The sequence below is a fragment of the Callorhinchus milii genome, unplaced genomic scaffold (assembly GCF_018977255.1).
Source record: "Callorhinchus milii isolate IMCB2004 unplaced genomic scaffold, IMCB_Cmil_1.0 Scaffold20, whole genome shotgun sequence".
NCBI lineage: Eukaryota > Metazoa > Chordata > Chondrichthyes > Chimaeriformes > Callorhinchidae > Callorhinchus > Callorhinchus milii.
In genome coordinates, this window is record NW_024704761.1 from 9,379,169 (window position 1) to 9,402,296 (window position 23,128).

The 23,128-nt window shown below is 39.2% G+C and overlaps 1 protein-coding gene across 1 annotated transcript in view; it reads right to left on the reverse strand.

Annotated features, from left to right (window-relative positions):
• The window catches only part of tmem104 (transmembrane protein 104), a 96,140-nt gene extending 73,406 nt beyond the window's left edge, over positions 1-22,734 (reverse strand). The window contains exons 1-6 of the mRNA XM_042342462.1: positions 22,704-22,734; positions 19,291-19,379; positions 18,753-18,874; positions 17,654-17,738; positions 6,772-6,877; positions 4,729-4,809 (exon numbers count right to left, since the gene is read on the reverse strand). Of these exons, the coding sequence (XP_042198396.1) occupies positions 4,729-4,809; positions 6,772-6,877; positions 17,654-17,738; positions 18,753-18,874; positions 19,291-19,335 (439 nt within the window). The 5' untranslated portion in view covers positions 19,336-19,379; positions 22,704-22,734. The remainder of the gene's footprint in view (positions 1-4,728; positions 4,810-6,771; positions 6,878-17,653; positions 17,739-18,752; positions 18,875-19,290; positions 19,380-22,703) is intronic.
• Positions 22,735-23,128: the final 394 nt, after the last annotated feature.

A 23,128-nucleotide genomic window follows, 5' to 3' on the forward strand; every position in this document is an offset into this window, starting at 1 on the left:
TATCTGAAAATATTGTTTGATTTACTTTGTCAATTTCACTTAAAATCTTAAACATCTCTATGAGGTCAACTTGAGATGTTTTACATAGCTAGTCTAATCAGTGCTCACAAGTCATTCCTCTCGCTTGGACTCCTTTGCAATGCTTCAAAGGGCGTGGACAGCAATCAGAACTATATATAATAATCTTTGCATTTGAGTATTCAAGGCATGGCCCAAGCACCTACAGCTTGAGCACAACTTCTGGGGACATGAACTCACCAGATTTAGCAATATAGCCCACAATATAGCCCAACATCTCGTTTGACTTATTAAATAACTAGTAATCAATTCAGAACGTTAAGCATAATTAAGCTAATTTTGAGGCCATGAAAATTAATGTGCCTCATCTTTTTTTTTACAATTGGAATGGTTTTTATTTCCTCATTACTGCAAACCTCAGATGGTTGGAATCTACAGCAATGGTACACTTCCTCCATAAAACCTGTATGCTGTCCTCAGATTGCTGCACTTATTTATAAGCCTTGACAAATCCATTCCCAATTAGTAATAGCATTACTTGCTTTATATATTGTGTATTGTGTCATAGATCTCAAAATACTTCACAGGAGTTCACCTAACATAGCAGTAGTGTACATAAGTTTCAGATTTCCCTATTCTCTGAACAAACAGTGCACACTCATCTCAATCTTATGGAACCATTTTTCATTCTTCAGCTAAATCTTTACCCTGCTAATTAAACTAATCATTTTTGTAATTTTAGCTCCAGTTTCCAAGGTATCAACGAAGTCAGTGCTTCCAGAAGATGGATAGCAGTCATGAGATTCTCTATCATCCATTCTGTTCTCCAAAGGTTCACTTCCCACTTGGAGGATGCAAGTCTATTCATTACAATGAAGGAAATTACATCAGGGAGGCCATTAGAAAACGGGTCATTGTTTAGTCCTAGACTTGATTAATCTTTTATCAGTATAAATGTGCAAGTTCTCAGCACTGGTCTCTGACAGGTAGTGCTAATGAGAATGAACTGACAAGCACTGCACAACGAAGGACAGATTCAGGAGCAGTATTCAGAAGCAAGGACAGTTTACAGACTTCTAAATTAACCTCTTCAAGACTAAGAAGGATCATGTACACAAATCCTACATTCTCTGCAGCTTTTCACTCCCCCTCCCCCAACCCAACAGCAATCCATTTGATCATTTATTTATAATAATAATACTTACATTTGATATAGCACCTTATTACATCGTCGAGACGTCTCAAAGCACTTCACAGAATGTACTGTAAAGTGGAGTGACTGTGTATTTTGTAGACGAAACATGGCAGATACTTGCGTACAGTAGTTTGCACAGTAGTTTCCCACAAACAGTCGTGGATTGAGTGACCAAATTATTATTGTTATTATATTTTGGGAGGGAAGGGATTATTACCCCCGGAAAGAGATCCGGCAATCGACTAACAACCGAGATATTTATTTGGGAATGCTTTGGGCCAAGCCCATAGGCATGCAACAGCTGACCCAAAAGCCATTAGATGGTGTTTAGTAAAGCAGTGTCATTTGTCAAAATCAAGTCACTAAAGAAAAAAAATATTAAAGTAATTTAGGAAACTTTTAGAGAACTAAAATTTAGAGAAACTGAATTAGGATGCATGCAGCATCACCCAACCCCCAACAGTGAGCCTCAAACCTTACTCCATCTGGAGCTGCCATATAGATTTTATGCGCAGGCTGACAAGAGGATATTATTGGCTGCCAGTTAACCTTACATACAAGAGATACACAAGGCCACCATCTTATCCGCAGTGGAATACATGAAGGGCCAAGCAAACCTACGCAAACATATCCCACTTAGTGTAACTAAAATCTGCCTTATTTAATTCAGGTTGGGTTCCACCTACACGTTGGAAATCTCTGGAGGCACAATAATGACATGAAAGATAAGTCAGAGCACAAAAATAGGACCAGAAGAAAATATGGTATAAATCAAGATCCAATACACCAGTGCAAAAACAAGCGGAATTGATGCAAATGAATGAAAAGTTGAATTAAATTTTTTTTTTTATCCGCAGCACAGTTAACATTGGTATGAAAACATTTGGTTTAGTTGATCGTTTTCTTCCGCGCCCTCACCCACATAGTTATTGTATTCCTGTAAATTTCGAACTTTAAAACTGATTTCCCTTTGAACACTTAAAAACAAAATGTTCACAATTTTAAATGAGCTGTATTCTGCGAATAGTTAAAGGGAGCAATTCAATTTCCATGCGTTGCCTCGGTTTCATTAATGTCAAGCAGCACTTACTATTTAGGGGTACATCAGAGTTAATCCTACAGCTCTCCCACAATATTCAGGATATTAAAACAAAATCAATACCCATGTTCCACTCAACCACCAGAGCAATAAAACACACACATAGAACCTGCAAATCTGATGTCAGCTATAAATACCTATACATTTTAGTGCAGGCTAATTTATGACTCCCATGTTAAGGAATTAGGATGAAATATTTTTCATTTAATAATTAAAATATCAAAGGAGGGAGGTATATCGAAGGTGAGTGATCAATTTTTAAAAATGGTTTTGAAAGTTGAGAGAGATATTTAGGGAGAAAGAGTTCCAGCGAGCAAGGGCAAAATAGCTCAAGTCTTGTTCACAAACAGCAGTAGACAGGATGGCAAGCAGGCCTAAGTTATCAGAGTGGAGGGAACGAGTGAAGTGTAGGGTGTGGCATGGAGGCATTTGAAGGAATTGAAAGTCAATCTGATGAGATCCCCAGAATAATTGGAGGCTGTAGTTTAACGCCAAGTTGAGATGACAGATGTTTGAAGGACAGTCTTGAAATCACTACTATGTATTGAGTTGGTTTTAAATCAGTTTAATGTCAGCAGTGGAAGTCAGACTGAAAGATTGACGTAAGTGGTACGAATTGTAGATAACCATTTATTTTATGAAATATTATTCCTCTACTACAATAGTCAATATCTTAACCAACAGATGATCAGCTGAGTTTCACTCATGTCAGGCCAGAGCAACTTCACATCATTAAATCCAGTCATTGATTTAACTCTAAACTTCATGGCTAGTATTGGAATATTCATTAAAGATATGGAACACCAAATGGTTCAAATTACTCAAGGTCCTCAAGGTTGAGATCCATAGATTCCCATCTGTATTTTTATACGCATGGTCTGCCATGACTATTGAAGCTTGCTCCCACGAAACAATTATGTGCAAAATAGGGTCTTATCATTTCAGTGCAATATTCTTGCACCACTATACTAATTAGCCAGTTTGCATGCTCATACTGAACCATGGTACACAGAATGTATTTTTAACATAATAAAATAATATAGTACACATCTTCAATCACTTCCCTTGTTCCATCTCACATTCATTTTAGCATTTCCCAATCTGTAAAATGAGTTTCCTTTCCAATTAAGCTTCCAAAGGCAAGGTACTAAAAATGCTAAGCTTTCGATATCAATTCATAAACTAAATCACATTATCTTTAGACAAGAAGGGAAGCACAAGGAACATTTTAGTCCAAAGTACTCCCTCATCGAAAAAAAGTAGAGAAATAATTTAAGAAGACCCATCCTTTAAGGAGATGCTTGTCCTAGTTTTCCCTTCCACACTTAGGATGGACATAGACATCTGAAATGAGTATAACCTCAAAATGAAAAACGTTCATTGTACATTAAACACCGCTACTGTTTTGTGTTGATGAAGGAACAACACATTTACATCAACATGTGTACAATTATTTCTCACCAAAAATACATTATATATATTAAAAAGCATGTTTAGCCCAATCTGCCATATGAAATTTCACTCACAAAATACACAATAAATTCACTTTACAGTATATTCTGCAAAGCGCTTCAAGACTTCTTGAAGACGTGATACGGCGTTATATCAATTGCAAGGATTATTATTTATGAATCTCCCAAATAGCTCGGGGAGGGGGTGGGGAAGAAAACAAACTCAGGATAACCCTGGGCCAGATGTCAAAGTGTAGAGCCACCCAAAAAGTTCTTAATCTTGAAAATAAACTTCATTTTAAAATGTATTCCTCGTCAAGAGCTTCAAAAAATCAAATGCGGTTTCTTATAAATGTGTAATTCCACAACCTCGGGCTCACTTTGTCCCTGCTGAGCATCCATCAGCAGAGATGTAATAAGGTTTGACCAAAATGGCTTTGAGCAACATTAAATATATTAGTTTCCACAGCTGGATCCTTAAATTGGGAACACAATATACAGCAGCCCCTCATCAGCACACGTAAGACACCACAACTTTCTTTATGAAATAACTTGCTAAATTTCTTCTTAAGAAATACAAGGCCACTTGTTGAAACATGCATTTTAAATGCCCTTAAATCTTGGGAAAGCAAGCTAAAGGAATGGACAGGTGTTACGTCATACGTGCCCCAAAAGGGAATCAGCTTCTGTCTGTCCATAATTCACATCATTACAATAAGCTTTAATTAAAAAGAACATCATAGGTAAGCTTCGTTCATATAAACATTACATTATTTTTCTGCAACTTTCCTGTATGGCACCTCCAATGTTGCCAGGTTTGCTCAGGCTGATAGAGGGAGAAAATTGAAACTTCAATCTGGTGGTCCAAAATGAAGGTTGGACTGTCATGACAAAAAGAAACATTCCTTGCAACTTATAACCCTAAACCACAGGTCACATGGAATGTCAAACTGAGATGCACTCACCTTTATTGAAGAACATTGAGGCCATCTGACCCATTTCCACTCGCTGCACAATGTCAAAAGTGTCATGCATTCCTGTTCTCTCTGGACATCAAAAAGAGAAATGTATTAGGATAGTTACAATCCCAAATCCGAAAAATGGGATGAATCAATGGTAACTTTCAGATCAACAAATAGTCCCACAGTTTGCAATTGATCTGAAACAGCAATCTCTGTAGATTACAGAAGTACTACAGAAAAAAATTCAAAATTCCCCATCCACTAAATCAACAACAGCAACAACAGATTACATTTGTACAGCGCCTTTCACGTCAGGAGGACGTCCCAAGATGATGGAGAGTCAGGGATCCGCACCCGAGCTGGTGGCTGGGATCAGGAGGGGTGGAAGGCGGGGAGGAGAGAGACAGAAGGGTGACCGAATGCACGGTCAAAGAGGAGGGTGTTGAGATGGGTCTTGAAGGAGCCAAGGGAGCGGGCGAGGCGGAGGGACTGTGGGATGGAGTTCCAGAGGTTGGGGGCAGAGAGAAAACAACATTTATTCCCATCAAAATTAAAGCAATTTGCAGTTTGACAACCATGCTCTATTGCAATACTTTAAGCAACTTTGTTTATTCATTTCAGTGGATTCACGATTCTAAACACAAGTGCACATTTTAAATTCATTCAAATGAGATTCATCACAATGACTAGAATCTTTAAGGCTTGTGGAGCCCTCCCCTCCCATAACAAATAATTGGGAGTTTTTGGGAGGAGAGGAATTTCATTTTTAAATTCCTTCTTAAAAATAATTTAAGCGGGGAAGGATGGGGGCTCATAAAACCTGGAGGAAATGGTCACATTGGACTCCAGTTATCAATAGCATTATTGATTCATTTTCACAATTTAATCTATCAAGCTACTTCGTTTCCAAACGGCATGATCACCGCATCATTCCCTTTCTTTTCAACCGCCCCCCACAAATTTTTTTTGGAATACCCTAACTCTCAGGATAATCAAGGAAAATAGTTACTATCCCTCTATCAATCAATCCCCTTCCACAACAAATATTGATCTAGTCCCTTGTTAAAATGAGTCATTTGACCCAAGATTAATGAGTTCATCGGGGAGCTGTTCCACATATCAATCACCCTGCGAGAGGGGAAAAAAATATTAATTTTAACTTCCAGTGTAGCTCTCGGCTTGTGAATCTTTCATTCACATCTTCTCGTCCACATTCACCTACTAATATAAATAGCCTCCTTATAATTCTAAGTGCCTGCACAACATCACAGAGTTCTTCCCCCCAGTCCTTTTTGGAATTTTAATTTGTAATGCACGCGATTTCTTAAAATATAACAATTTGCTCTGATACATCGACCTGAAGCATGACTCAGTAACTAATAAAAACTCTAATATTATATCCACAGCCTAGTGGCTTGCCTAATTCTTCCAAAATTACAGTGCCTTGTGCTGAGATACTGAACAGTGATCTGCCAGGTGAAAGGGAAAAATTGGGAGATGAAGCCACCATTCAAATGTATTTGGGTTTGTTGCTATATTCATTTTTTGTGGTATCCCGGGAAAAGGCAGCCTGGCCTTTTATTTAAGAACCTGCTATTTGCTTTATGCAAACAAATGACTTCCATAGCATCCCTTGTCCTAATATTGCCTGAAGAACATTGAAAAGTTATAACTGTATGATTGAACAAATGTACATTTAGGAATTAAGACAGTTAGGTATTCAAAATACAAAAACATCCCCTTTTCACCTCGTAATCAGTTCTTCAAAATAAACTTTTTGGAGGAAAAAAAATCATCTTTAGAAAGCTTAAAATTTTTGCAGTCTCTAAGTATAAATAGACTGTTTTGTAAAGGTTAGTTAGTGATAACGCGCTATTTCTCATGTTATTTTCAGGTTCAATTTCCCGATTTACACAACTTTCAGAATCATTAGTGTCACATCAGTGAAGCCGTGCACACTATAAAGGCAATTAACTAAAATCAGCAAACTTGATTTAGTAGCCAAAGTCGAGGCAGCTTACATCACAAGCTCTACTGAATACCTACGAACTGATAGAATAGGCCTCGTCTCTGATCGTTCATGACCATCACGTATTGCAACTTCATTGTTATCATCATCGTAGGCCTCCGAGGAGTCGTCGCTATCCTCCACCTAAAATGGGAAAACAAATTTCATCAGAATGGTCTTCATTAGCTTCGAAAAAATTTACTTCAATTCCATATTTCCTCTCGACCCTTAATACAGTATTTGCTAGTAAACAGAGAACCCAAAGGAAGGTTGACATTATTGATCTATTAGAAACATAGAAACATTCAGCCCCTCGAGCCTATTCTGCCATTCTATAAGATCACGACTGATCTGTACTTCAAGTCTATTTACCCGCCCTTGCCCCATATCCCTTAATACCCTGACCTAACAAACATCTATCCACCTCAGTTTTGAAGATTGAATGGATCCAGCATCCAGCCTATTGATGGAGAGAGTTCCAGATTTCCACTATCTTTTGGGTGAAAAACTGCCTCCTAATTTCACTGCTAAATGGCCTAGCTCTAATTTTAAGATTATGCCTCCTTGTTCTGGATTCCCCTACCAGAGGAAATAGCTTCTCTGTATTTACCCTATCAAATCCCTTCATTATTCTCAATATGAACCAAATTAGGTTCCGGCTACAGTTTAATAATCCTAGCATTTGATATAGGGTCAAACACTGAAACGTCTCAAAGCACTTCACAGTAATTGAGTGTAGTGACTAGGCAAATAAGGTAGTCAATTTGCACAAAGCAATTTTCCACAAACAGCCAGGAGGTCAGTGACCAAGTTATTTGGAGGACGTTGGAAGAAATTCCCTTCTCTTTTCGAACAGTCATAGGTTTCACCCAACAGACGTGACCTTGGTTTAACATCTGATCCAAAGGACAGCACCTCTGACAATGCAGCGCTCCCACCCAAAACTGTACTCAGTGTCAGCCCATACTGTGAGTTTAAAGTCCAACATGGGGCTTGAACCCACAACCTTTTGATCTAGAAGAGTGCTACCAAATGACCCAAGCTGACAGTTAGGTCTGAACTGTTTCTACTCAAGACTTCCAATATACATCTGATCCAGCAAGCCATTGGTATAACATATACAAAGCCCTTAAATTTCTCCTTAGAAAATGTGTAGGGGGGGAGAGAGAGGGGAGAAAGAGGATGATGGTAGCAATTTCATTTTTGATAAGTATCTGGCATTAAATTAAGATAAATTCACTAACAGCTGAGGCAACTGTTGATGAATAATCGTGGCATATGACAAATATACATATCTCATGTCAGGCAGCAATTGCCAGTGTAAAGAAACAACATGCTGATTATAAGCACATCATATTTCCAGACAAAGCAATAAAAAGAATTTGCAAGGTTATATCTCTCCTCAGAGGAGCGCTAAATCACTAATCTACCTGGAATTTATAAGACGTTTTAACATAATAACTCCCGCTATTTGTAAACTGTGACCTTCAACGCAAAAAATGAGTTATCAAAGAAAAGTGGTTTGTCCTTTAAGCAGATGCTATCTGGAAATTCATGAGACATTATTGCCAGCAGGCTGATGAACAGAGATGACAATTTATTTCAAATACTAGTCAGAAGAACGGCAGGGAACAAAGCTAATTAGTTGATAAGTCAGTATGTGGCAATGAGGCTTAGCATACTTCTCAACCAATGGATTTTATTCAGACCCACAAAACAAACAAGCCCGCCAAACATGCTGCATTTCTATCAGGTTAAATCCCAGGTCATCGAATTCCCTTTTGGTACCTAGAAAAGGAAGGTTTACATTACAACAATATCACTTGATCTTTAGACACCTGCTGAAATTTTAAAATAAATGCAATTTATTGCTATTGTATTGATAAACAAAAGGACACCAATTTCAACACCAGTTAATATTGTTTCAGAAGTACCAGGTTTGCTAAATCTGTTCGGGAGCAACAGTGTAGACCAGATGGGAATAGGGTCTTGTACAGCTGTCAGGATAAAAATAAAATGTTCTCACAGCGTTACCAAGCTTCAACAATCTTTTCTACTTGCTTCTGTAGTGGAAGTATTCTTTCTCTCTCCCCTGCACCCCACCATTTTTTTAAAAAAGGAGATTGACAAATGTAAGATATTGCCAACATGAAACAAGTTTGGAGAACCTCAACACATATACCGAATGTCCATCCACATCACAAACTGCCTATAAACCTAGCAATATCACTCAAGTTGGATCATAATAGTTGGTGCAGGAAAGCAGACTATTCACAATGGTACAGCAGGGGTGCTCTATTAAGACTGCGTTAAGGATCATTGTTCGATGCAGTGGTAGAGAAGCTTTACTCGTGCTTTGTCTGATGGGCACCCAAAGTATTCAGTTTCCCAAGAATCACAAAATGCACAAGTATATAAAAGTACTGAGAAAAGCAGAAACCTTTGGTCCATCGATTGGATGCACATAGCACAGAATTCACTTTACCCATGATATATTCCACTGAATTTGAGAAATTTCTCCCCACTGTCCTCCCAGTAAATCAAGCAGCATCTTTACTGCGGAATACTGCTAGCCCCATATCTCAAACTATTCAATTTGGTTCATTTTCTCAGCATGACATTCATGGTTCCAGTACCTCAGAAACTATCATGTGTAGCTTCAGTCATATCAGTGGCTTTCTTTAGAGATTTCAATCCTTTTTTNAAAAAAAATCGTACATTTATGCAGCTTTCAACAAAAGTGCAATCAATTCCACTTTGAAAGAAAGTAATTCCTAATTGAAGTTGCACTTGAGTATGAATTGTACATTCATGTCCTCCAGTGCTGCACTCACAATCCAAGTTAAATAACCTGAATGCTTTGTTCCTCAGTATTTTAAAAACCGTATTTGCAGACCAACCTTTCAAATGAAAAGTCTGGAAGGAATAATTCAAGGCAGAGTAATCACGTTTTCCTCTTTCAAAAAACTGTTTAGAAGCCTTAGATATAAATAGAGCTGAACCCTTCCTCACACCATCTTGCCACTGGATTTCAGATTTTAACAAATTCTGATGGAGGCTCACACCTGAAAAAGAGCCACAACTCTTTCCTCAGCACCTGCCCTCCAGCTCCAAATCATTTCCCACAGGCAGCTTTGATGAATAGTTGTGTACAAGACGTTAACTTTTCATAAGATAGACCTGCTGTGCATTTTTAAAGTTGTTTCCCTGCCCCAGTCAAGTGTCAATTTTGTCTGCAAATAACTCAAATCTCTTTATTGCTGTGTTAAAATCTCTAATCCCAGAGGGGCATTTTGTTTCAATATCTTCACCTCTTCCAAATGCAAAACTTCCTTTAAAAATGTGGCTTCAGAGCATTGCTCTTAAATGTTCGATCACTTGATTTTGCGATTGACAGAAAGCAGATGTAGACGTGGAGGACTATAACGGACATTTGGATAGGACAAATGGTAATAGGTGAGCGCTGTTTCATTTCATGGCAACCACACTATAACCAATCAATTCCCGTTCATTTTCAAAGCTTTGAACTATCAAAGCTGAAACTTCCAACAAAAACATGTCATTTCTGATTTCTATTAGTTAGTGTTCAAGTCTTCAGCAAGAGCTCCTCAAAAAAAAATGCGCAAGTGCAGCAGACACTAATTTAAGTTTCGATTTCATTTTGGGTTACTTAAAAAAAATTAGAATATCAAATCGGATAATTATGATTAGGTATTACAAAAATCAGACATGTTGTCAACTTCAAAACCTCATGCGAATTGGATCCTAGACAAAAATTTGTATTTTTAAAAACACAATTTTATGAATAGTCAATTCAACCAATATATAAAAAGACAAACTTAACTTGAACCATTGTCATTAGCACACATCCTAGAAACTTTTTTTTGAAAAAAACAGCTTCATTTCACATTTACATTCACGCCAGTAGCAATATGACAATGCATTTTACCATTGAATAATGAAAAGGAAGAATACAAATTAACTACTACAGACATCTCATAACATTACTGAAGTCCTCAAGTCATAACCTTTCCTTGTAGTGTTTGCAATAGTCACCAATTACTCAAAACTTTGAGTGAGTCACATGTCTCTTTGAAAAGGGATCCTCGGGAAAGTTAATAGCATACATTTTAGTGAAAGGCACTCTACAAATTTTCTTGTTGTTTTCTTGTTGTTCNTTTTTTCCTCGTTTGGCATAATAAGCGATTCCACTGTCTTTCCCTACTCAACAGAAATATTGAATGCTTGTTTGCATAAAAGAATACAGCTTACAATGATAGGTTACATACAATTGCTATGCAGCGTCAGAAACTACTGCATTTATGATGCCGAAAGAATATTGTGTTTATATTTTATGGAACACTTCATCGCATTAAAATTTCTGAAAGTACTTCACACATTATTTTTAATAAAAACATGTGCAACATCTGTTATACGGGCAAATGCAGCAGGAAATCTACACCAGGAACATTAAACACTGAGATGAATGATCAATTATTAGTTTTGGCGAGTTCAGATACCGGAAAATTATTTCCTAAGACACTGGAAACAGCATTTGCAGATATTTTGTTTGTCTATTGGTATGAAAGCTGGAGTGTAGCATATGATTGTCTTTCCCTTAGGGACAGACTGTAATGGTCTCGCCCTGAACATTCATAAAAACAAATTTTCCGCAGAGGTAGGGGGCTATTCTGCCCATCATATCAGTGCTATTCTACTCAGTTTTTAATTAAGCTCTTTCCTTTCCCTCTCTCTTCGCGCCCCCCACCCCAATTCAATGTTTTTACTGCTTGTAAGCTTATCTAGTTCCCTTTTAAATTATTTTGATCCTTCCTTAATACCCACATGTGGCTATGAATTCTAAACCCCAATGATTTCATAGAAGAACTGATTCGCAAGCTTTCTGCTGCTTGTCCAGTTAGGACCACCTGCCCATTATGGTTTGCAAAATTAACAAGAGCCGAGTGGAAATAATCACTGCCCCAGTGACCAGTTTGCCCCTCTAAGTCCAACTGATGAAAAGGATTTTCAGTCTCACCTCTTCCACTCTGCTGCTTATCAGATTCCCCCAATTAGGAAAAAAAGTTCCACCCCCCCAAAAATTATTTGTTAAAGAGGAATAGTAATGGGTTTTGTAAAGGAGCATAACAAGAGACAGGTTTGTTTTGAAGAGAAATCATCCTAAATAAAAGCTCTCCACAAAATGTCATTGTGATGTTTGCAGAACCATTGTTTCAGTCGATAGATCAAACTTCATTTATGTTTAAAGTTTACAGTTCAATCTTGAATATCTTAATACATGAAAGAATCAAAAGCTTTCAGGTTTTCACTAGTGCCACTGACCTAAACCTGTCTGCAAGATTCAAATTAATTATCAGACAGCTCCACTTTGTAGGACAAAAATCTTCTCACATTTCACAGATGTTATATTTTATTTAAGTAATCAATGAAATGTTCCAATGCAGAAAGTTTTAATAGCAGAGAAGCTTCAGTTTATTTTAAGAGGATGGTAACTGATCAGTTTTGTACTGTGGTAAAGCCAGTTGGAACACATTCCAAATATACATTTTACACGGTTCAGATCAATTGATTTGTTCATGCAGTGAAACGTGTATATATCCAGTTTTATTTTTCGTGTTTACATGAGCTAAAAGAGGGGAGGGCAAGAAATTTCAAAAGCTGCTGGATACAAAGCTTAGGAAATCAAACCGACGTTTCTCTGCTAAAAAAAAGTTATTTTTCATAATCACCTTTTTTTTCGAGAAGCCCCATAAGTATTTTTTATCCAGCAGCAAAAATTTAATTCAAACCTAATGAAGACTGATCACCAGAATGACAAGTAATAAAACAATTCAATACCATCCTATATATAGGGGCTATGGCCAGCACCAACTATCAAAACCATTCACTGTCATATCTGTCGTGTAGGTTCCCTGTGAGCAATGGAAATAGAGGGCCCTCTAGTGGCTTCGTGTCCAATGGAATTTATTCCAGAAACATTACCAAAAATGCACCCGTTTTGGATTTGGAGCCTTAAAAGTGTTGCAACTTCCTCAGTATTTTTATTTGGTGGAACGTTACTAGAATGGATTTGTGTTGGTTTCACTCCATCAATAGCATTCATGCTCGCGAGTCTTAATAAGCTTGTGGGTTCAAACACAAGTCAGGACTTTCAGCTCACAATCATATTAATAATCCTTGCATTTGATATAGTGCTTTATCACGGCTTCAAGACATTCAAAGAGCTTCACAGAATATACTGTAAAGTGAATTGACTGTATATTTTAGGAGCAAAACTGTAACAATACCGCTACCAATGTGCTACTGGAGAAGTTAAGCATTGGTGGAGGTGTTATCTTTTGAATGATGTGCTTTACCATTCAAGTGCCAGCAAAACTGTCCAGTGTGGAGCAGCACACCAAAGGCCACATCTCCCTTTATTCAACAGTCACACAACAACAAATTACATTTGTATAGCGCCTTTTACATCAGGAGGGCGTCCCCAGGCGCTGGACAATTAGGGATCCGCACCCCGAGCTGGGGGTTGGGATCAGGAGGGGTGAAAGGCAGGGAGGCTAGGAGTAGGAGGGCGACCGATGGCAGGGTCGAAGAAGAGGGTCTTGAAGGAGGCAAGGGAGTGGGGGGAGCCGGAGGGTCTGTGGGATGGAGTTCCAGAGGGTGGGGACAGAGAGGCTGAAGGCTCGCCCACCAATGGTACACACTAATAATAATAATAATAATCCTTGCATTTGATATAGCGCTTTTCACAAGATAACAAAGGCAAGAATCCTGGCAGTTCCTTGTCCGCTTTGTCCGGACGCTCAGAACAATTATAGCACCTACACCTCCAGTTAAAAAGATCAAGACTTGGTTAGTTAGTGCACTTACTGACTGAGATACCCGGCTACCCTACTCGTTTTAATGACTACATGGCTACATACAAATCTTAGTTGAAGTCGATGCATTTGATATTTGAAAACTCGGATAAAAATATAATATTAAGCCAGCAAATAAGATACTGACTCTCTCTCTAAGCTACTAAGAGGTCTGCTTTTATTGAAAGGGTTTGTTGGCTCAAGTAACCCAAGAGACCGTCACACTAAAAATAAACTAAGAGCAGCCTAAAGCAGGTTTACTCGCTAGATTATGGTTGAACGGTTTCTTTGCCATTCTGCATTCAGCTCAGTGAGCACTTTCTGACCTTACAAGTCTTAATCTGGTTACTGGGAACTAAACAGGGATTTTATCGCATTAGTATCTCCTATTTGGAGATCACAGAGATATCTGGTTACTGCAATAATGGATGCTGGACATGTGGACAAAAGAAACAGGAGGACTTCTGACAGAGAAGATAACAGAGATTTCAGGAGACACTGCCCCAATAATCACACCAGTATTAATACATTAACAGCCTGTATTTATTTGGGCTCACACAATACAAGCTACCCAAGACACTACTTTCCTCCGTCAAATAACGTGGGATTCAGGTCTCTTTCTGTGACAGGAGTGCGTACAGGTTAAGCTCCACAGCATTCAAATTTAATGGATTGCAAACTATTTTGTAATAGAATTTGTGAATGATATGGGGAGTGTGACATCATTAACTTTCCTAGAAACACCGGGGACACAATTCACAATTAGTCACAATTACAAAAGGAAATGACATTCAGAGAGTTCAGACTAAATCATATAATACAGTGGTAGAGGGGGAATTTAATGTGGATTATACAGGGTGACCAAAAAGTTGTTATACCATTACAATGTCTAATAAGTCTTAAACAAATGATTTTTTTTTAGATAATAGGGTAGTTATCACCACTTTTTGGTCACCCTATACAACTAAGAAAGCAAGAATGGCACATGTGGATTATGAAGTGTTCCTCAGAACTATATGGCTGAGGATGTTTCACCCAATATATTATGAAAAAAAATGCCCAGGACACTAGTATTACCATTGTGAATTTATTGTGGATGTAGGAGCACTGATCGGTGGAAGACAAACATGCAGCAAACAGAACAGGATTCCGGCTCAATCGAAATTCCATTCAGGAGCTTACTTAGATTTGTCGAGCAGAGACTGTGCATCTCCTCTGCAAAGTGAATGCAGTAGAAAGAGGAAGGATTTGAAAGCGATTTGGTCACCAGGTCACTGCAAAGTCTCTCTGTGCAAATAGGCTGTTCCCCTTTGGTAGCAGCAGCAGCTCAAGACACTGGGGACCAAGTTGAGAGAGTGTGTGCCCTTCAGTGAAAGGCAAATAAATTGCTTTGCTACAAGGAATTTGCAAATGCCACATTGGCGCTCATCTCACTCCACAAATTGGGCGGTTTCCTCCCCCCACCACTCACACATACAGCTCTTTGGTTTGGCAGCAAATAGATCGATTATTAGAATGATCACTTACATTTGTCAATAAGCGCTTGTTTACTGCTTTTTAATCAGTTAACAGCAGCAACAGCAGCATTCTGAATGAAGCAAGGCTGAGAAAGGTAGACGTTAAAGCCAGCATTTGAAATGGGCACCTGCCAGAAAATTTGCTACAGATTGAATCTGGACAATGAAGATTCTGGAGACTAAGTGTTTGGATAAGTTTTTAAAAAAATTAAACAATTGAAACTGCTTTTATAGCAGCCACAAAGATCACCTGTGTCAGTTAGTTTGGGCAAATTATTCCAGTATTTAATCAGTCAGCCATCACAATGATGATACAGTTTCAGTGAGTAATTGATAATTATACCACATCAAAATTTTCTCTGGTCAATGTCCAGCCATTCATCATGTGCCATTCAGGTTTCTTGCAAAAATACACGTGACGAATACCAGACAAATTGTCGCCTCGGGCTGTTCTCAACATGTTCTCTTATGCTAAAATCTATCAGTCATTCTTTAGTTCATCTACTCAATTAGCACGGACCCCCAAAGATTGTTGCTGCACTCATTAATGGCCTATGTATGCACATGAAGCAGTGAACTCAGGTAAGAATGCATGAGAATGACATTGTTAATCAAGCAAACTTAATTCCTCAAAATCGGAGACCTGCTGTTCACAAGCTGCTCCTTACTCAGGTTCATTTTTGATTGAAAAATGAATCCCTTCCCAGGGAACTCGTGTCTCCTGCCCTAAACCAACCCATCCACCCTGCTCCCAGGCCACTCTGGAAAGAGGCAACTTGGTTGGAGGTCAGCAAAGTTCCCAACCAATATGGGGACCTTGTGATCTAAAATTCGTCCTGAGCTGTCAGAAGATTGCTGACTAGCACTTTTATTTGTGCCAAACACAAGGACTAAAAGCCAGCCAGCTGCCTAAATCCTGAAGGATTTGTTCCACCGATTCTCAGATAGAATCGCTGATCTCCTTGTTGGCCCAGTCCAACCAGTTCAATGCTGCACTGAACTATTAGACGGGCCACGAGTTCCAATTTGGGGCTTGAACCCCCAACCTCCTGACCTAGGATGCTATTAACTAAGCCAAGCTGCCTTACAGCTAGTACTGAATAGTTGATTAAAACTCTGAAGCATCTTCAGGATGAAACCAACATTCCATCTCCAAAGCCCAAAAAGCCTCAGTCACAATGTGGCAAAGGCTTAAAGTCCCCCAAAAAATGTTTCAGGAAATCATAATGCAACACAGCAATGGAAGAAAACGAGTATGGAACAGCAGTCGGGAATCAAATGGTTTAAAATAATATCACCTCAATTTTCGTTCCCCATTAAGTACCCAAACCAGCAGCTAGGTTCATTCCAGGAGCATGTGGAAGCGCAGGACAATTTGCGAGTTAAATTTGAACACCAGATGCACCAAAAAGAGCCCGTATAGCTATAATCCTTTACCAAATAACTGGCCCAAAAGAAGATTACATTTCCCACTAAATCAACAGTTAATCACAAAGGCTTCATCGTTGATGCTTCAATTAACCCCAGGGTCAAAAAACTTAAGAAAATGCAACCATTTTTCATCTTTTTGATTAAATCTACATTTAAAATGTTAACGCGAAGCTCAGATCCTGGATAAAATCACAAAATTACCTTCTCCTCCACCACAAAATAGAAATTGCTGTATTGCAGGTTTTAGCGAGTACAGTTTGGAAACAATTACTCAACGTTGTTACTGTGAAAGTAGTTGCAATCTGATGAGGAAACAAAACTTGTGCAGATTGTTTTATTTTCATGCTGGAAGCTCCGATAAACATTTGTCGTGAGGCAAAAACTGCAATACCTTTGCAACATGCCAGGATTCTGGATTTAGGTTGACATAATCCTATGTTGCGCAGATGATGCAAGAATGAATAGGTACTGAATCCTATAGCATTTGATGATAATAATAATAATAATAATAATATTCGATATGGCACCTTATTCTGTCGTTGAGATGTCTCAAAGCGCTTCACAGAATAGATTGTAAAGCGGGAAAAATGCAGCAGCCAATTGCATTTTGAGAAGTAGGGAAATCGTCACATTTTGTACAACAGGACCATGGAGACAAGGCTGGATTCACAAACTGAAAAGGCAACACGTGGGAGCGGGGACTGAACCCCAGCGTCCTGCTCATCCAAGTCCTGCTGACTCACAGCCGGTGTGGCCAGCTCCAAGTTTGATCAATATATTGCAAGTATTGCTAGTCAGGGCTCCCGTATTCATTGTGCATGCGAACTGAGAGACAGACAGCTCTATCGGTGCTTCAAAACATCAGTTAGCGCCAATAATGAAAAGGGACAACTCGGGTATCTTGAGGAAGTGACGTTGGCCACCACCTGATGGCCTAGAAATCAGCCATTTGGGCTACCGAGTCCGGCAGAGCTGCATTTTGAATGTTTTGGGCAAGTAAATCAGGTCCATACCCCAATCGTGCATTATAAGCGAGTAACAATATAAGAAGGTTCTAACAGTAAACAACAGCTTAAATGTCAGGCTTCCGAACTTACTATTCTCTGCCTCTCCCTCCTTTTCCAGCACAAGTGTGCATTAGCAGCTGCCATGGCTTCAATAACAAAGGTTGTCGTCATGTAGCTGTAAAGAGAAAACATTAAGGTTATTTAGGTTTCACAATTATACCATTCTGCATAGAGCGTTAACTGACAAATATAAACTTGGGGGAAAGGTTAACTTTCCCCCCATTTCATTCAAATGGAATTCTGTGAACGACAACAACAATAACATTTTAAAACATTATAAAAACATTGAAGATACATCCAATAACTTAAACAATAATGCAAGTTATTCAAGGTAGTCTTCCTATGCTTGAAGCACGAGGATCCACAAGATGTGTAGCAATAAGAATTCTCCCCCAATAATAATAATAATAATAATAATAATCCTTGCATTTGATATAGCGCTTTTCACGTCGGGAGGACGTCCCAAAGCGCTTCACGGAACACACTGTAAAGTGAATTGACTGTATATTTGTGGGCGAACGCGGCAGCCAATTGCGCACAGCAATGTCCCACAAACAGTCGTAGATTGAAAATGACCAATTTATTATTGTTTTTGGTTTTGGAGGGATTATTATTAGGCGTGTGGAGTAAGGAAACTTGCCCAAGGTTTCGCCCTCTGCCTGGAATTGAACTCAGGTCTCTCGCTTGCAAAGCGAGTGCTCTAACCACTGAGCTACAGGACACCACCAATATATTCTGTAACGCGCTTTGAGACGTTTCAACGACGTCATAAGGCACTATGTCAAATACAAGGATTCTTATTATTATTGTCTTATTGCATCCTCCTAACCCCTGAACAAACTAAAAAAAAGTAATGAAAGAATTTGTTCTGTATTACTATGCTGCCATCTTGTGGCCTTAAGTTCCACCTGCTGTATCAGTAAATGCACATAAGTTAGTAATTGTTTAAACACTTACGCTAGAACTTAATACAAATGCTACTAACTTTTAATACAATGCTATTTGAACCCGTCACATTTACCCTGATATTATATTCCAAGTTTCCTACAGTGCTGAGGCATTGAAGTAAGGGGCACAGGTTCTTCAACACGTACATCACTATTAGAAGAGCACCATTTGTACACTGTACCTTAAGAATGCCAGGAGGATGATGAGAGCAAGACTCACAGCCCATCCAGCGGCAGCAAAAGCCTGTGGCATAGTTAATGCTCCTGTTCCAACAATCAAGTTAAACATGTACACGAGACCCACCTGGAAAAGAAAAAAAGGAAACTTTTGCAGGTATTCGGTCGTGTGATGCTGAGGATATAATCATGGTAATAATGATGGCCCTTCGTTTCCCACGATGGCTGTTCACACAAAAAGTGAACACCTGGGTGTGTGGATTTGTTTATTGTGTAGAAGCTGCCGCCCACCCACACAGCAACCACACTCTTTAGGTAGCAAACAGTGTAACCTGGTGTCAAGGAATATCTGAGAAGGCTAGACCACTTGCTAACCACACAGGCAGAGATCATTACCCCCAAAAGCAATCCGCCAATCGACTAACAATCAGGTTCTTACTTACTGCTGGGTAAGCAGAGGCATGTGGAGTAAGGAAACCTGCCTAAGGTTTTGCTTTGCCCAGAGGAGGGTCTTGAGACAAGTCTTGAAACTCAAGTACTTACATATGGGGAGTAAAGCTCTCCGGCTTCTGTGATCCCACCCGGCATTTTCAGTTCCTAAAGTTGCAGCTTGTAACAGTCCAATGGATTATCTACATTACAGTAAGACAAAAAAGTTTAGTTTCAATTTCACTGGGAAGAGGAGCAACCATAAGTCACCATTTGACCTCATTTCTGGAGTTTCAAAGTAAACTCACTGGATTCTAGTTCACATTTGCCACAATATTTTGCTTATAAACAGGAAGTTATTTTAAGATAAACACCAATGACAATTTAATTTATGCTGCTTGATTTTTGCTACGGTTTTTACAGATTTAAACAAGCAATAATAAAAGCTTAATTGAATAAATTTAAAGAGAATTCTCCCTGCGAGTTCAGGAGGTAAAGAGTACCTTCCTTTGTCAAAGGCAATTCTATGGCTGGGTGGGATATTGTGTTTTAGGGCCACACTTTGAGTATTAGTCAATCCAGTTCCAGTATTGGTTTAAGATTCAGGAACTAGAAAAATGCTGATCTTAAACATTACACAGCAAAATCACATGTTGAAATATTCTGCGTGCACATTCCTGCCAAACTGTGTGTTCACAAACAATCTGCAAATTGGAGAATGAAAAAAACTAAGTGGGATAAATTTAAAGAGACTTCTCCCTTCAGGTTCAGGAAGCGAAGGCTGCCGTTCTTGTCAAAGACAATTCTATGGCTTGTGTGGCATATTATAATAATAATAATCCTTGCAATTGACATAGTTCCTTATCACGTCTTCAAGTCCTTTTAATGCACTTCACAGAACATATTGTAAAGTGAATTGACTGTATATTTTGTGAGCAAAACGTGGCAGCCAATTGCGCACAGCAGTGTCCCACAAACACTTGGGGATTAAGTGACCAAATTATTTTTACTTATTTTTACTTATTTTGAAGGAATTATTACCCCCGGAAAAGCAATCCAAAAGTGTAACAACCAGGTTCCTACTTACTACTAGGTAAACAGAGGTGTGTGGCGTCAGGAAACTTGCCCAACTTTTCGCCCTGCCTGGATAATGTGTTTTAGGGCAGCATTTTGATGCCAAAGTGGTATACCAACAATAACAACAAAATGACATGTGTACAGCACCTTTCACGTCAGGAGGACGTCCCAAGGTGCTGGAGAGTCAGTGTTTCGGACCTGAGCTGGGGTCAGGATTGGGAAGGTGGAGGGCAGGGGGGGGAAGCAAGGCGATCAAAATTAGTCGAAGTGGAGGGTCTTGAGATGGGTCTTGAAGGAGGCAAGGGAGGTTCACTTTACAATATGTTCTGTGAAGTGCTTTAAACGGACTTGAAGACGTGATAAGGAACTATATCAATTGCAAGGATTATTATTATTATAATATGCCACACAAGCCATAGAATTGTCTTTGACAAGGAAAGGCAGACTTCGCTTCCTGAACTTGAAGGGAGAAGTCTCTTTAAATTTATCCCACTTAGTTTTTTTTAAATTACGAGGTGGACACGTAATTCCTAACAGCCCGTTTGCTTCTCCACAAAGGGCTTTTAAAAAACAAATAAATGAAGCGGTGGGGGAGAAAAAAAGAGGCTGAGTGGCCAATCAAGCAATAAATGGTCTCTAAATGCATTGCTGCAGCAGACCAGTCAAGGGCCACAGGCAAAGAGAAAGTGGGCTGCAAATGACTCCTGCATTGTATGCATTAGTCAAATACTTTATCTTCGCTCTAATAATAATAATCCTTGCATTTGATATAGCGCATTTCACGTCTTCGAGACGTCTCAAAGCGCTTCACAGAATATACTGTAAATTGAATTGACTGTATATTTGTGGGCGAATCATAGCAGCCAATTGCTCACAGGAGTGTCCCACAAACAGTCGTGGACTGAGTGACCAAATTATTATTTTTGTATTGTTTTTGTAGCTTGTTTATCCCTGCCCCTTTGTATTATAACCAGAGGATGAACTAGTTATAAAAAGCACCCCACTAGCAGCTGAATGAATCCAAATCAACTTTTCTGGCTGGATGCTATGAGAATGCAGTCTGCTCAAGTCTTCCAAACCTTTGTTACAATGCATTTGAGCACACCACGCAGACAGGACATCTTTTACCGTCTCTCCACAAGTACTCCGCCCCACTTACTAGCACGTTCTAGGAGCTAAACACTGAGTCACCGAGATCAAAGGAGCCACATTTTAAATAAGATAATTAAATCTTTACACTAGAGAATACTGCAAATTCAGGGAATATAAATGATACTCTCATTGATTGCCTGAGTGGACCAACTTGAATGATCACCATGAATAAGTTCATGGTTTTATCACAAGTTGCGCACATCTCTCCTCTCCAAACAAAACCAATCCGAATACTGAAATGTCTCAAAGTATTAAGAACAGTTTAAAGGCACAATATTCTTGAAGGAAGAACACCAGGCAACTATTATGAGGTCATTACCACAGAATACTGTTATGCCATTCTCAGGAGGCCATGAGAGAACAAACAACAGCTGGAAACTGTTGTTGAGAGAGTTAACACGTGAAAAGTTCAAAAGCTTTAGACACTATCCAAGCCTTTGGACCGTTACAGTTTGATTCCTTCGTGAATTGTACTCTCCTTTACTAGTTCAGCAACTCTTTCATCCATTTGGTATGAAATGTCCGTGTGCCAGTCTGCCCAATTGGAGCTGTGGGAATCAAGAGCTAACTTTACATAACTTTTCTATAAAATTACATTTGTATAGCGCCTTTCACATCAGGAGGATGTCCCAAGGCGCTGGATAGTCAGGGATTTGGAACAAACAGGGTGGGAGGGGTGGTGTAGGATCAGGGAGGATGGAGGGCAGGGAGAGTAGGAGGGTGGCCGAGGGCCCAGTCAAAGAGGAGGGTCTTGAAGGAAGCAAGGGAGGGAGCGAGGCAAAGGGAACGTGGGATGGAGTTCCAAAGCGTATAGGGGCAGAATTGACACATACTACAACAACTTAGTTTCCTTCACAGGCGGTAGGGTATCTGAGCTACTACCTTGGTCTCTTGCAGTAGCAATACTGTACATCATTGCAGCACAGAGGAACCACCAACTAACACAACCACTAGCTTTATTTACAAAGAAATCCAATTGCAAAGATGTACGACAAGACTGATTCCACAGAGCGCAAACATTAAAGTAATAAAAAAAATCTTGTGGGGTTAATTACGCTCCTTTTTGTAAATGTCACTTGCTTCAGGCTTATGCAGGAATACTGAGGCCAAGTCAATTTTCTTGGAATTGTCTTTCTTTCATTTAAGAGTTTGAAAAATTACAAACAACTGCCTTCTACGAGAAATTGCTGTTAAGCATGTGTTAGCATCTGTCAAACAAATAGGCTTGCTGTTTAAAAACCTGTGCTTAAAAAAAATCAGATTGGGCAAGTTTCCTTGCTCCACACGCCTCTGCTTACCTTGCAGTAAGTAGGAACCCAGTTGCTAGTCGATTGGCGGATTGCTTTTCCGGGGGTAATAATTCCTTCAAAATAAATAAAAATAATTTGGTCAATCAATCCACGACTGTTTGTGGGACGCTGCTGTGCGCAATTAGCTGCTGTGTTTTGCCCACAAAATATAGTCAATTCACTTTACGTATATCCTGTGAAGCGCTTTGAGACGTCTCGAAGACGTGATAAGGCGCAATGTCAAATGCAAGTATTATTATTAACTACAAGTTAATTTTTTGTTCGCCAACCACTGTACCACTAACTCACCTTGTACAATAGTAAAGCACATTATATCCCCCCCCCACCAACATCAATCTGGGCTCATTCACGAATGGCATGAATGTCACTTTTATAATACTAACTTCCTGGCCCATTTCTGCATGAAACCCATA